Source organism: Megalobrama amblycephala, linkage group LG5 (genome assembly GCF_018812025.1).
Source record: "Megalobrama amblycephala isolate DHTTF-2021 linkage group LG5, ASM1881202v1, whole genome shotgun sequence".
In the NCBI taxonomy this organism is placed as follows: domain Eukaryota; kingdom Metazoa; phylum Chordata; class Actinopteri; order Cypriniformes; family Xenocyprididae; genus Megalobrama; species Megalobrama amblycephala.
This window is the reverse complement of record NC_063048.1, coordinates 25037760-25051043: the sequence shown is the minus strand read 5'-3', so window position 1 is coordinate 25051043 and position 13284 is coordinate 25037760. Positions and strand designations below refer to the sequence as shown.

The 13284-nt window shown below is 39.7% G+C and overlaps 1 protein-coding gene across 2 annotated transcripts in view; it reads right to left on the bottom strand.

Moving 5' to 3' along the window:
* Nucleotides 1-114: 114 nt before the first annotated feature.
* Nucleotides 115-13284, bottom strand: part of LOC125268879 (NACHT, LRR and PYD domains-containing protein 3-like) — a 60833-nt gene continuing 47663 nt past the window's right edge. For both annotated transcript variants that reach the window (XM_048191478.1, XM_048191479.1), the window contains one exon: nucleotides 115-1010. In XM_048191478.1, the coding sequence (XP_048047435.1) occupies nucleotides 478-1010 (533 nt within the window). In that variant the 3' untranslated portion in view covers nucleotides 115-477. The remainder of the gene's footprint in view (nucleotides 1011-13284) is intronic.

Sequence of the window (13284 nt, the reverse complement as noted above, 5' to 3'; positions counted from 1 at the left end):
GCACATTAAAGAGCAACAAAACGGTTTTTATTGTTTGAATTTCTTAAAAAACTACACAGTTTTAAAGCTGGGACTTTGTTTAAAATCATAAGTAACCTGCTCTGTCTTGTCTGTCGACGTGTTGTCAGTGTCCTCTTTGCTCCGTGATGCATTTATCACTGTGTGGCGTCACAGCGCCACGGCTTGACAGACAAAGCAACAGTAACTAAGGGGGGCGGGTCTTTGCGAAGGGTCAATTCGGCTAGGTATACATCCGTGCTAAAATATCAAGGTGAAAGTCATCATAGCTTGCGTAGCTCCCAACCCAACTTTGAGAATAGATTAACGGCAATATTTTTTTTATCGCCCAATAAGAGTCTCACGTTAACGCAGCATGTTAATGCCGATAATGGCCCACCACTAATTAATACAAATGTAATGAAGTGAGATTTGATGAGTGTGTGTAAAGATCAGAAAGAGTATTTACAGAGTGTCTCTCTATCCTTTAATATCACACAGAGACACTGAGGAATAAACACTAAATCCAGCACAGAGGGGTTCAGTGAATGTGGTGTTGAGTGTATGTAAGTGTGTGAGTGTGTGTGTGTCAGAGACACCGTAGAAGGACAGGGTGCCGGCCGACACGTCCACATATACTCCTGCTCTATTACAGGATGAATGGTCAGCAGGTATATCAGTTCTGTTCTTATTGTGGCAGACAGTGAATCCTCTATCAGAGCAGTACAGACTCCAGGATTTGTCATTGTATCCAAACTCACAGTCACTCCCTCCTTTCCTGCTGATTCTTTTATATGTCACTGATATTTCAGCTCTATTTCCGCTCCATTCAGCCTCCCAGTAACAGCGTCCAGTCAGTCTCTCTCTACACAGAACCTGAGGATACTCATCAAATCTCCCTGGATGATCAGGATACGGCTGATCCTCTTCCACACGTGTCACCTTCCTGTTCTCATCAGACAGAATGAGTCGAGTGTGTGATGTGTTTGGATCCAGTGTGAGATCACAGGCATCTGAACACAAGAAGAGAGAAACATCAAGAACAACAACAGTGAAGGTGTGTGTGTGTGTTTACAGCTTTGACAAAATGTCCTCCAGATTCACAAATGTCCTCACTAATCCAGTGAAAGCTGTTGAACAGAGACTAGAGATTCGGAGCAGGCGGATTCATGGTGGAATGGGTTTTATTTTAGAAACATGAAAGACGGGGTGAATTCTCTTGTTCACTGGAGGAAGTTTGAGGCGGACTGCCCCTGGAATAAGAATCTTAGTGACAGTAAAAGGACTGGTGAATTTGGGAGCTAGTTTATTACAAAAGAAGCGGAGAGGAATGTACTTGGAAGAAAGCCACACTTTTTGACCCACAACGTAGATGAGAGGCTTCGACCGGTGGCAATCGGCCTGAGCCTTAGTGCGAGCTTCCACCTGGAGGAGAGACTCTCGGGCTCTTCTCCAAATGTGACGGCACCTCTGGACGAAGGCGTGAGCAGAGGGGACCATGACTTCGGACTCCAGACTAGGAAAAATGGGTGGCTGGTAACCTAAGCTGAAACCTAAACCAAATGGGTTACGACCTGCTCGTTCCAAGCCATAACATAAAAGAGGGATTAGACCTCAAAATCAAATTCAAGGAAAGATTTATTAAATTCAACAAATTATACAAGCAATAATAAAGAACAGAAATCTAGGGGTATAGCAGAAACAAACAAAAAAATAATAAAGAAATTAAGCTACATGTATAAGGTAAACACAAAAATTCACCCCTGAGAATTGTTCCCCAGAGAGTGCCTATCCTCCAATAATACACAGCCATTTTTATTCTGTAGCTTTAGTAGACTGAGGGACGTCACACCTCCCACTCCAAAGAACGGACAAAAAAAGGGCCACAGAGAGGAGAATAGAGAGAGAACAGAGAAAAGGATGGAGATGTGTAGCGAATTAACTCAAAGGGGAAATGTTAATAATTATTCATAACTCATTATGATTATTAATTATGATTAATTATGAATATGTAAATCGGTTAATCGGATTAACTGGATGTAGCTACATTAAGATTAATATTACAATCGATTAACCTGTTCGTCCAGTTTATTAATTCTAAGAAATGTTAATTTCCAGGTTATGGAAAAATAACATTTCTTATTGTACCGTATCTAAATCGGGACCTAATCACTTAAGAGGCAACTTATTAGCAGACAGAGTCAGAACCAAACATGTATCGTGCACAATCTTTATTAACTAACTCACAAACACATAACTAAACTAACAAACACATTACTAAACTAACAAACACATAACATAACATACACAAAGGGTCACATACACATACATATTGTAGGTAAGAATGAGTAATGATTAGCTTGAACCGGAGGAGGTACTGTTACTAGAGCTATAGGAAGAAGTCAAAGACAGTTTCGAAAGAAATCATCAGTTTCTTCCGCAATGGCAAAGGTAAGTCTTACAAATTAATACTAAATCGCTGTTTAGTGTTAAAATGTACGATACTTGCAAGATGCTTTTAGGCTGAGGAGCGTCGAATCTGCAGGTTGAGGATAAACCTTGAGGTTTTCGTCTGAAGTTGTTGCCAGTCTTTCTATGTTGGGCGATGAGCACATGGCTGGGTGTCGTAGGCCGAGGCCTACCGGCCTTGCGGGCCTGGTCTAGGCCGCAAGGAGGTCCGTTCGGCAGAGGTGTAAAGTACTTGAGTAATTTTACTTGATTACTGTACTTAAGTATTATTTTTGGGGATTTTTACTTTACTTGAGTACATTTAAAAATCAGTACTTTTACTTTTACTTGATTACATTTTTTGAGAAAAAAGAGTACTTTTTACTCCTTACAATTTTATTTACAGTCAAAAAGTACTTATTTTTTGGAGATCACTTCATTCTATTTTCTTTTGCTATTACCAAACCAATTGAATTGCGCTGATGACCAGTTTAATTTAATGGTTATTTATTCAATGAGATTCATTTTCACATTCCATGAAATTGGTCAGACATGTTCATTGGTCCTTTGGAAGTGACGTCATGTTGCATCAATTACCACAATGCACAGCACCTTGACCTCAAAGAATATACACTAACAAGAAGCAACACTCAACAGAATGTTCCATTGCAACACCTGCGCCAGCAGCGGCCTTGTATTTCCGCCATTTTGGGGTGAAGGCGACTTGGCAGTCCACTAGTTTCTATGGCAAAATCAGCTGCTTTGTTAAAAAAAAAAAAAAAAAAACTTTTTCACAAAAACTTTTTGCTCTCAGTCAGTTTGGGTTAAAACTCTTTAAAAGATCTAGTATTAGTATTAGACTTATAAACCCTGAATTAATACCGACATATGAAATTGAAATTATGATATGCATCAGAAAATTTGGGAATGTTGGACAATAAATATATGAAAATAACAGCTTGATTTTGCAGTGTTGTCTAATGTCCATTGAAGCAAAAGTGTCCAAAAGTGGGAATTATGCGATAATGGACACAGCAGATCATAAGATCATTATGTTTGTAGCGTGATCCATTAAAACGTACAATATAGCTTATTTCAGTTCAGATCTAGATATTATTATTATTACTCCACTAGGTCTGAAATATATTGTTCGCTGCAAACATGATGATCTTAAATTAATTAATTATTAATTAATTTACTATTAATAAATGTGTAAAGTTTCATAAAATGAAAATGCTCAATAAAGTAGGCTAACTACGTTACCTCAGATGGATGAATGGTTGGATTCCACAACTGGTAAAATAAAACGTATATAAGACAATACAACATTTACTGTAGGAGCCATACAATTTACTGGTGACTTAATTTAAAAAACTGTTCTATTGCGCTTCTGATTTGGCAGTGAAATTCACCGATTTGGGTGCATAAGATGTGAAGGATTCAATGGTCCAGTTAGTATTTTCACCCCATAATGGTGGCCGCGCTACCGGAGCGCCATCTAGTGACTGTTGCCTAAAAAGTATCAGAGTGTCGCCTCTTGGGTTCTAAGCTCTTTGTTGACCTGGAAATTACAGTGGGTACGGAAAGTATTCAGACCCCCTTAAATTTTTCACTCTTTGTTATATTGCAGCCATTTGCTAAAATCATTTAAGTTCATTTTTTTCCTCATTAATGTACACACAGCACCCCATATTGACAGAAAAACACAGAATTGTTGACATTTTTGCAGATTTATTAAAAAAGAAAAACTGAAATATCACATGGTCCTAAGTATTCAGACCCTTTGCTGTGACACTCATATATTTAACTCAGGTGCTGTCCATTTCTTCTGATCATCCTTGAGATGGTTCTACACCTTCATTTGAGTCCAGCTGTGTTTGATTATACTGATTGGACTTGATTAGGAAAGCCACACACCTGTCTATATAAGACCTTACAGCTCACAGTGCATGTCAGAGCAAATGAGAATCATGAGGAACTGCCTGAAGAGCTCAGAGACAGAATTGTGGCAAGGCACAGATCTGGCCAAGGTTACAAAAAAAATTTCTGCTGCACTTAAGGTTCCTAAGAGCACAGCGGCCTCCATAATCCTTAAATAGAAGACGTTTGGGACGACCAGAACCCTTCCTAGAGCTGGCCGTCCGGCCAAACTGAACTATTGGGGGAGAAGAGCCTTGGTGAGAGAGGTAAAGAAGAACCCAAAGATCACTGTGGCTGAGCTCCAGAGATGCAGTCGGGAGAAAGTTGTAGAAAGTCAACCATCACTGCAGCCCTCCACCAGTCGGGGCTTTATGGCAGAGTGGCCTGACGAAAGCCTCTCCTCAGTGCAAGACACATGAAAGCCTGCATAGAGTTTGCCAAGATGGTGAGAAATAAGATTCTCTGGTCTGATGAGACCAAGATAGAACTTTTTGGCCTTAATTCTAAGCGGTATGTGTGGAGAAAACCAGGCACTGCTCATCACTTGTCCAATACAGTCCCAACAGTGAAGCATGGTGGTGGCAGCATCATGCTGTGGGGGTGTTTTTCAGCTGCAGGGACAGGACGACTGGTTGCAATTGAGGGAAAGATGAATGCGGCCAAGTACAGGGATATCCTGAATGAAAACCTTCTCCAGAGTGCTCAGGACCTCAGACTGGGCCGAAGGTTTACCTTCCAACAAGACAATGACCCTAAGCACACAGCTAAAATAATGAAGGAGTGGCTTCACAACAACTCTGTGACTGTTCTTGAATGGCCCAGCCAGAGCCCTGACTTAAACCCAATTGAGCATCTCTGGAGAGACCTAAAAATGGCTGTCTACCAACGTTTACCATCCAACCTGACAGAACTGGAGAGGATCTGCAAGGAGGAATGGCAGAGGATCCCCAAATCCAGGTGTGAAAAACTTGTTGCATCTTTCCCAAAACGACTCATGGCTGTATTAGATCAAAGGGTGCTTCTACGAAATACTGAGCAAACGGCCTGGATACTTAGGACCATGTGATATTTCAGTTTTTCTTTTTTAATAAATCTGCAAAAATGTAAACAATTCTGTGTTTTCTGTCAAAATGGGGTGCTGTGTGAACATTAATGAGGAAAAAAATGAACTTAAATGATTTTAGCAAATGGCTGCAATATAACAAAAAGTGAAAAATTAAGGGGGTCTGAATACTTTCCGTACCCACTGTATAACAGTCAGTGGAAGAAAATGGAGGAAGTCAAAAATCAGCCACAGAATCAAGAGCACCCATGGCCAACAGTTCATCTGATGATGAAGATTTTTTCGCTTCTTTGAAACAGACAACACATGAAGCCAGCAAAGAGTTGGATGGATATCTGGCCTGTGTTTCAGACACCAGTGTTTCAGGCACTGCAGGATTGATTTTTAGCCCCAAAAGAGCTAGGCTTGACACTCACAATTTTGAAAATCAACTTCTGCTTAAGTTAAATCCGAGGTTTTGCAACTTTGAGTAGCATGTTGCATAATGGCATTGGGTAGTAGTCTTATAGTTTGATAATTAAATACAATTAAACACAAACAGTTCTAAAGGAGGATAAAACTTTGTATGTGGTTCATTCACTTCATGTTTTTAGAGATTAAAAGCTTATACAAGAATCTCTAGTTTTCATTCTTGCTGTTACTTTTACTTTTTTAATACTCAAGTACAATTTTAATGTAGTACTTTTTTACTTTTACTCGAGTATGATTCTGGACAGATACTTTTACTTTTAATTGAGTAAAATTTTCACTCAGTACTTGTACTTTCACTTGAGTAACATTTTTGAGTACTTTTTACACCTCTGCCGTTCGGTTGTCCAGATGCAAGGAAAAGAGAGGGAGTGGCATTGTTCGCTGGCTTTTAACCTCTGGTCAAAGTCCAACCTCTTAGGAATGGTGGGGCGAATGAAGATGTTGTATTTCCGGGTGACAACACACCCCCTTGTCGGGGCTTTTATGACCAAGAAGAACTATTAAAGATTCTTGTAATACTAAAGTGTTGCACAGGTATGGACATACTGCATACACAAGCGTTTAATCTGCCCAATACGAACCCATAGACACTAAACATGGCATAATTGAAGTTACATTAAATGTCATAAAACTTAAAAATCATAAAACATGTAAATACAATGACTGCAATACAACACAGTAATAATAGATACCATTTCCTGGGAATATGCATGTTCATTTATAGAATTAATGTAGCAACGTCTTTGTTCTGTGTGGAAAATGCAGGGAAGATGCAGACTTCCTGTGTCTCTTCTCTGCTCTCAATGTGGCAAGCATATTCCTTGGTGCAATAAACTTGTAACTGAGAACTTCTCGGGGGATGGGGACAGTCAGATCCCAGAGTGAGCTTAAAACTATTGGTGAACTAACAAATAATTGTCTGATTTGTCTCAGTCATTACAGAGGAAAGAATTGAAGAAGAGAGAGAGAGGAAGAAAGAAAGAGAGATTCCTGACACTACTGGGATGTCTTACACACAAGAAAGAGCATCGGATCTCAAGTTATCCTTGCCACGGATATGTTTAATCTGTAAGTGGAAAGGATGCAGAATAAAACTCCATCTCAGAATTCTTTGGTTCTCACCATGCATTCGATCTAAAAATGTTAACAGGTTATGTTCAGTGTATACTACAATAGGACCACAGACCGAACTCAAATAGACCTCGAAGTGTTGAACTGCTAAAACAAGTACTAGAGCCTCTTTTTCCACTGCAAAATACATTTGCTGGTGACGATTGAACTTTTTTGAAAAATTACTGACTGGATGCTCAATCCCATTTACATCTTGCAAAAGAACAGCGCCAGCACCATAAGCACTAGCATCAATAGCATGGAGGAAACATTTTTAAAACTGAGGCAACTTCAGCACAGGAGCATTGGCTAAAAGGGACTTCAAAGGCACAGTGACACTGTTGTGCCCATTTGAAAGGTGTCTCTGGGCTTAACTAATCGGTCAGAGGGGCAACAACAGTCCCAAAGTTCCAACAAAAGCCCCTGTAGTAACCTACCATCCCAAGAAAACGTCATAACTCGCGACAGGTAGCTTGAACAGGAAAACTACAGACAGCTTCAACTTTAGCGCTGACAGGTTTTACACACCCCTGGCCAACCACCTTACCCAAACATGTCACAGTGGCCTTGTCAAATTCACACTTGGCAAGATTTATAGTCAAGTTAGCTTTAGCCAAACACTCAAAAAGCTCTCTAATTTGAGCAAGATGGTCAGACCAAGAAGAACTGTACAAAACAACATCGTCCAGGTAAGCTTCACATCCCCTTAACCCAGACAATTCTCGATTTACTAGCCGCTGAAAAGTAGCATGAGCATTTAAAACTCCAAAAGGCATAGTGGAGCACTGCAGAAAACTATCAGGTGTAATAAAAGCAGATAGTTCTTTAGCAAGTGAGGTCAAGGGGACTTGCCAATAGCCTTTTAGATTGAATTTACTAATGAACTTGGCAGAGCCCACACAATCTACAGTCATTGATTCTGGGAAGAGGGAAACAATCAGGTTTTGTCAAAGAGTTAAGCTTACTGTAGTCAGTACAGAAACAATAAGAATGATCAGATTTACTCACCAAAAGGCAGGGAGAGCTCCAAGAACTGAAACTAGGTTCTGCTAGATTATGAGTAAGTAAATAATCCACCTCTTTCTGAAGCAACTTCCTTTTTATAGGATTTACACAATATGGATGTTGTTTTACGGGTTAAGCCATACCAACAACAATGTCATGACAACAATGTTCAATGACATGAGTTTGGATAGGAACATTAGAAACGAGTGAGGGGAATGAACTTACCAACTTGATTATATCTGTCTTCTCTGATTCACACAAATGAGACAGATAATCAGCTAAATTAGCTAGAACCTCAGAATTGTTGAGGCACCCTTCCACTTCTCCTCGAGAAGGACCTTTAATCTCCTCCAGATTGTCAGCCATATCTAAAGGTGCTGTTGAAACACTCAGATCTACAAGTTCAGCAACAGCAACAGACAGAGAAGGTACAGGAGTCACATATGGTTTTAATAAATTAACATGACAAACCTGTACTTTCTTTCTACGATCAGGCATGTTTGAAAGATAGTTGTTGTTAGGATAACACTTCGCTATCATATAAGGTCCAGTGAACCTAGCCTGCAATGGACAACTCAGCACAGGTAGCAAAGCAAACACTTGATCTCCTACTTGGAAATTCCTGGACTTAACCTTACGATCATACAACCTCTGCATTTTCCTTGAGACTTTCCCAATTTTCATAGAGAAATAGCTCAGGCTTCATAGAGTCTGTAACAAGAACTACTCACGTAGTCTAAGGTATTCTCAGGTGGATCAGATGTTTTCCATTCATCTGCCAAGAAAGCAATAGGGCCCCTGACAGTATGTCCAAACACTAACTCATTAGGACTGTGCTCTTTTGCACAACCTCACGAATAGCTAACAGCATCCAAGGAAGTCCATCTTCCCAGTCACAATCAAGTTCCAGCCCTCCCTGACTCCCTGAGGGTGATAAGCACTCAAGATGTTGTGTTTAACTTTGAGTTGTTGCATGGCTTTAGAGAATTGTCTGGACACAAAATTTGAGCCCTGATCAGACTGAATGGTTTTTGGAATGCCAAACATTGACATAAAACTTGTTAAAGCCTTTAAAATTGATTTAGTTGTAATCAATCTTAGAGGATAAGCTGCAAGATATTGTGTAGACTGGCACATCATAGTGAGTAAATAAGTATGACCAGCCTTAGATCGTGGTAAAGGACCAACACAATCCACAATCAAATGTTCAAAAGGAGTGGGGACTACTGCAATAGGCTGTAAAGGAGCCAATGGAACCTTTTGGTTTGGTTTTCCGGTCATTTGACAGATGTGACAAGACCGTATATAGTTAATCACATCTCTCTTGACTCTAGGCCAATAGAATTTCCTCAGAGTCCTATCATATGTCTTCCATACCCCCATATGACCAGCAAGGCCCTGATGTGACAGGGTGTTCACCATCAGTCTGTAACTCATGCATAGGGTTCACATCTTCAACTTCAGTACACACAGTACTGGGTTCCGGCTGAGAGGAATTTGCAGAAGCAAGAAAATTATCACTAGGAACATTTTCTATTCATCAGACATTCGTCTCTTAGCCATCGCTCGAGTTATCACACAAGCAGGAAATAAGTTAGTATGGTCAGAAGATCCATTCAATTAATCTACAACAGGAACTACTGTAGGTGGAACACCTATTAAGAACAGCATAGTCTGAAATTGTCAATAAAAGCAAGCAATCTCACCTTTTGTGCGTGTTACTGAAGTATTATCAGCTGAATTTGACACAGCATTCGGTTGTGCAACCATCTTTTTATTTTTAACAGAGATGCTCAACTTTGACCTACTCAGCTCATTTAAATGAACAGAACCTTGATGAGTAAGACAGGGTTTCTACAGGTTTCATCAAATCTAATTTAATGCTTTTTAATGCCAAATTTTAAAAATGTAATGCCATATATATATCGCTAAATGTAAATAGATGATGTCATATGGCAATTAGAATATTTATTGTCATTAAGTTCTGACAAGTGTCAGCCCTTTACATTTGATTGCTTCTCTGCTACTACTCTTTGTGCTCACATAGTGTATTTTAATACAGCCAAATTCCCAATAAAATTGTTTAATCTATATATTTTTCTGTTTTATTGTCAGAAAATATGAAATGGTGACTGAAATGCGGCCCATTAAGACTACATACAGGGCTCAACATTAAACCTTGTCATGTGCTTGTCCTTCGGACAAATAAATCGGTCATTCATTGTCCGAGTAAAACAGTTGCTTGTCTGCAAAAAATAGGATTTTTTATTTTTTTTTGCAAATATAAATTATTCTGAAGCAATATCCTTTCAAATATTCCAGCTTTGACATATATAAATCTGCATAGTTGTGATATTTACACTGAGTGATTTTTTTTTTTACCTTTACAAGGGGAAGTTTCCCCCCACCAGTGATAATTTTGTTAACGAAAACTATGACAAAAAATGTTCGTTGACGACCTTTTTTTCCATGACTAAGACGAGACGATGAGAGACGACACCAATTTCATTTAATGATAACGTGACTAAAACTACACGTGCAATATCGTTGACGGAAAAAGACGAGACTGAAATGTGGCTAAAAGACTTTAAACACTTTACCAAAATCACTCTTTTTAAATCACTTTTTGTTTTTGTCGAATAAAGGAGACAAAACATTACAGACTGTCTTTACAAGTCACGCGGTTGCCAGATTTCCAGAATTTAATCCCACTATCAGAGCTTTTCTGTTAAAAGAACACGTTTTACTTAATCTTTGCTATCTGGCAACCACGCACACGAGCCCTCTCAACACTGAGGAAGAAGCGCGAATGATCTGAAAACACAGACAAGTAAGCAAAAGTTCAGCGCACTTCATTTGAGATTTTCTACTTAAATTAAAGTGTCTATATTGCGCTGCTCGTTTACTGACTAAATCTGGGACCAAAGTGCAGGCTGATATCCAGCAGTGGTTCTCAAACTGACGCGAAAAGTGCTGTTCATTTTATTCTACTCACTTAAAATAACATGAAAATTGAACATGTATTTCTAGCAGGTAAAATGTCGTATATACACGACATTCAATCAAATTACCTCATCTTTCGCGGTCGAAACTGACTGCACCCACACAAGCCAGCATCACTATATTAGTGTTGTTCTCGACAATATAACGTTACCTTTGTGACAGTGGGGATTTAGCACTACTAGCATGAAGAACAAATATAGACATAGACTGCATGTAAATTTAAGATTAAAACTCTCTTCGATACAAAAACATACCCTTCTGCGAGTTACTGTTTTTAATGTTGATCATATACCAGCAAGAATATTGCCCGAATATAATATAGCTAATATATAATATCCCGAATATTGATTTTATACAACAGTTCAACAAACAAAAGGGCAATATTAAATGATGTACATTTTAAACAGCATTGTCAGTAGAGTGGTCACTCGACTGATACTGCACTGCTGTCAGTCACTGAATCCTTGCGGATTGCAAAGGCTGATTCCAAATCATCAGTTCTCATTCTGCTCGATCTATCTGCTGCCTTTGACACGGTGAATCATCAGATCCTTCTGTCCACCCTGTCATCACTGGGCATCACAGGTACTCACTGGTTTGAATCCTATCTCACAGGAAGGTCTTTCAAGGTTGCCTGGAGAGCGGAGGTATCCAAAGCTCATCAACTGACCACAGGGGTTCCTCAGGGTTCAGTTCTTGGACCCCTCCTCTTCTCCATTTACACTACATCAGAATCAAGTTTCCGACTCCAGCTCGTCTACAGAGAGAACCAATACTGATTTATTTTACGACACCCCATGCTTCCTGATAGCAGGAGAAGTGACAAACCAAATGGTCACCAGGAAGATAAAGTCTCTTTGATCACCAGATCAAAGAAACAGAGAAAACAATGCAGGCCCCATTTGTTCTCTAATACCCCTTTTCCACCAAGGCAGTTTGAGTGCTGGTTCGGAGCCAGAGCCAAGTTTCAAATCAGTTCTTTGTCTTTCGACACACAAAGCACCAGGTCCGAACCAAGAAAAGTGGTTCGTAAGTAGCACCAAAACATTGCTGGGCTAGAAGTAAGAACTGCTTGCGTCAGGAGCTGGGGGCGGGGTTACCAGGACCAACAAGAAACTTGTGACCGCCATTTTTGAAATAGCAGCTAATCGAGCTAATGCCGTCTATATACAAATTACGGCGAGACGTGTTTGGATGACGATGTAGGTTCACAAAGCCATGAGCATCAACAGTAGTGAAACATCCGCGATTGTTGATAGAAGGCTTGTTCGAGATGCATCGGAGCAGCGCGGATTGATTCGGTGGGTCCCGCGGATCCGCGGGAGCGTTTGTAGAGCATAGGACTCCTTGTGCTTTTGGATCGTTCTCACGGAGCTTTGATGTCATGAGCCGATCACTATGCGGGAAGCCGTATGTGATTGTATTTGGCGCTGCGGCGCTAGCTTTGCTGTGAAATATGAGACATACAGAGACGTAAGACCTGGCTCTGTGCTGCTCTCTAGCCTGTGGAAAGGCAAACCGGTTCTTAGAGGGCTCGTCAGTTGAACCAACTCCGAACTGGCACTAGCACTAGCTCTGAACTAGCACCCGGTTCGTGCTGGTGGAAAGGGGGTATAAAGGACCTAACCTCACAGAAAACTCAACAGAGACTGTTATACAACTAAAACTGCAACAAAATTGTTCCAAACAATTTTAAATGGACTTATCAAACATCTTTTAACTACATACATTTTACATTATGTGTTCACAAATAGTTATGCTTTAAAACACTCACAATTCATGTAAATGTGTTAATTCTTGACTGAATGAATGAAAGTATGCTTTATTGTGTCTCTTTCCCCCTTTCCTATATCCTGACTTGAATGAAATCTGTTTAAAATGTATTGTATTCCATTAAATAGGAATTATGTTAAATTGACACTCTCTGATGAAGCAGAAATGGGATGTAACACCCATGTGTTATTGGGGGCAGAGAAAGGCCCTTTTGAAACAGGACAATATCTGATTGGCCAAGACTCCTCTGAGGTGTGAAAAAACAACTAAGTTTAAATAGTCGAACTGCAAGAGAAGACTAGTTGTTGTTTTGTTTTGTAATGAGTTAGGACTATTCAAGAAAACAGCACAGAAGAAAGAACCGGTCAGCCATGACCAGAGTAAGCAGAACCATGGAGTAACAAGAAGAACAGACAAGCCGCTCATTCAAGCCATTCAATTTTCACTCACATTTCTTTTCTTTGCTTTTACTTAATTTTCTTTTCCATTGAAAT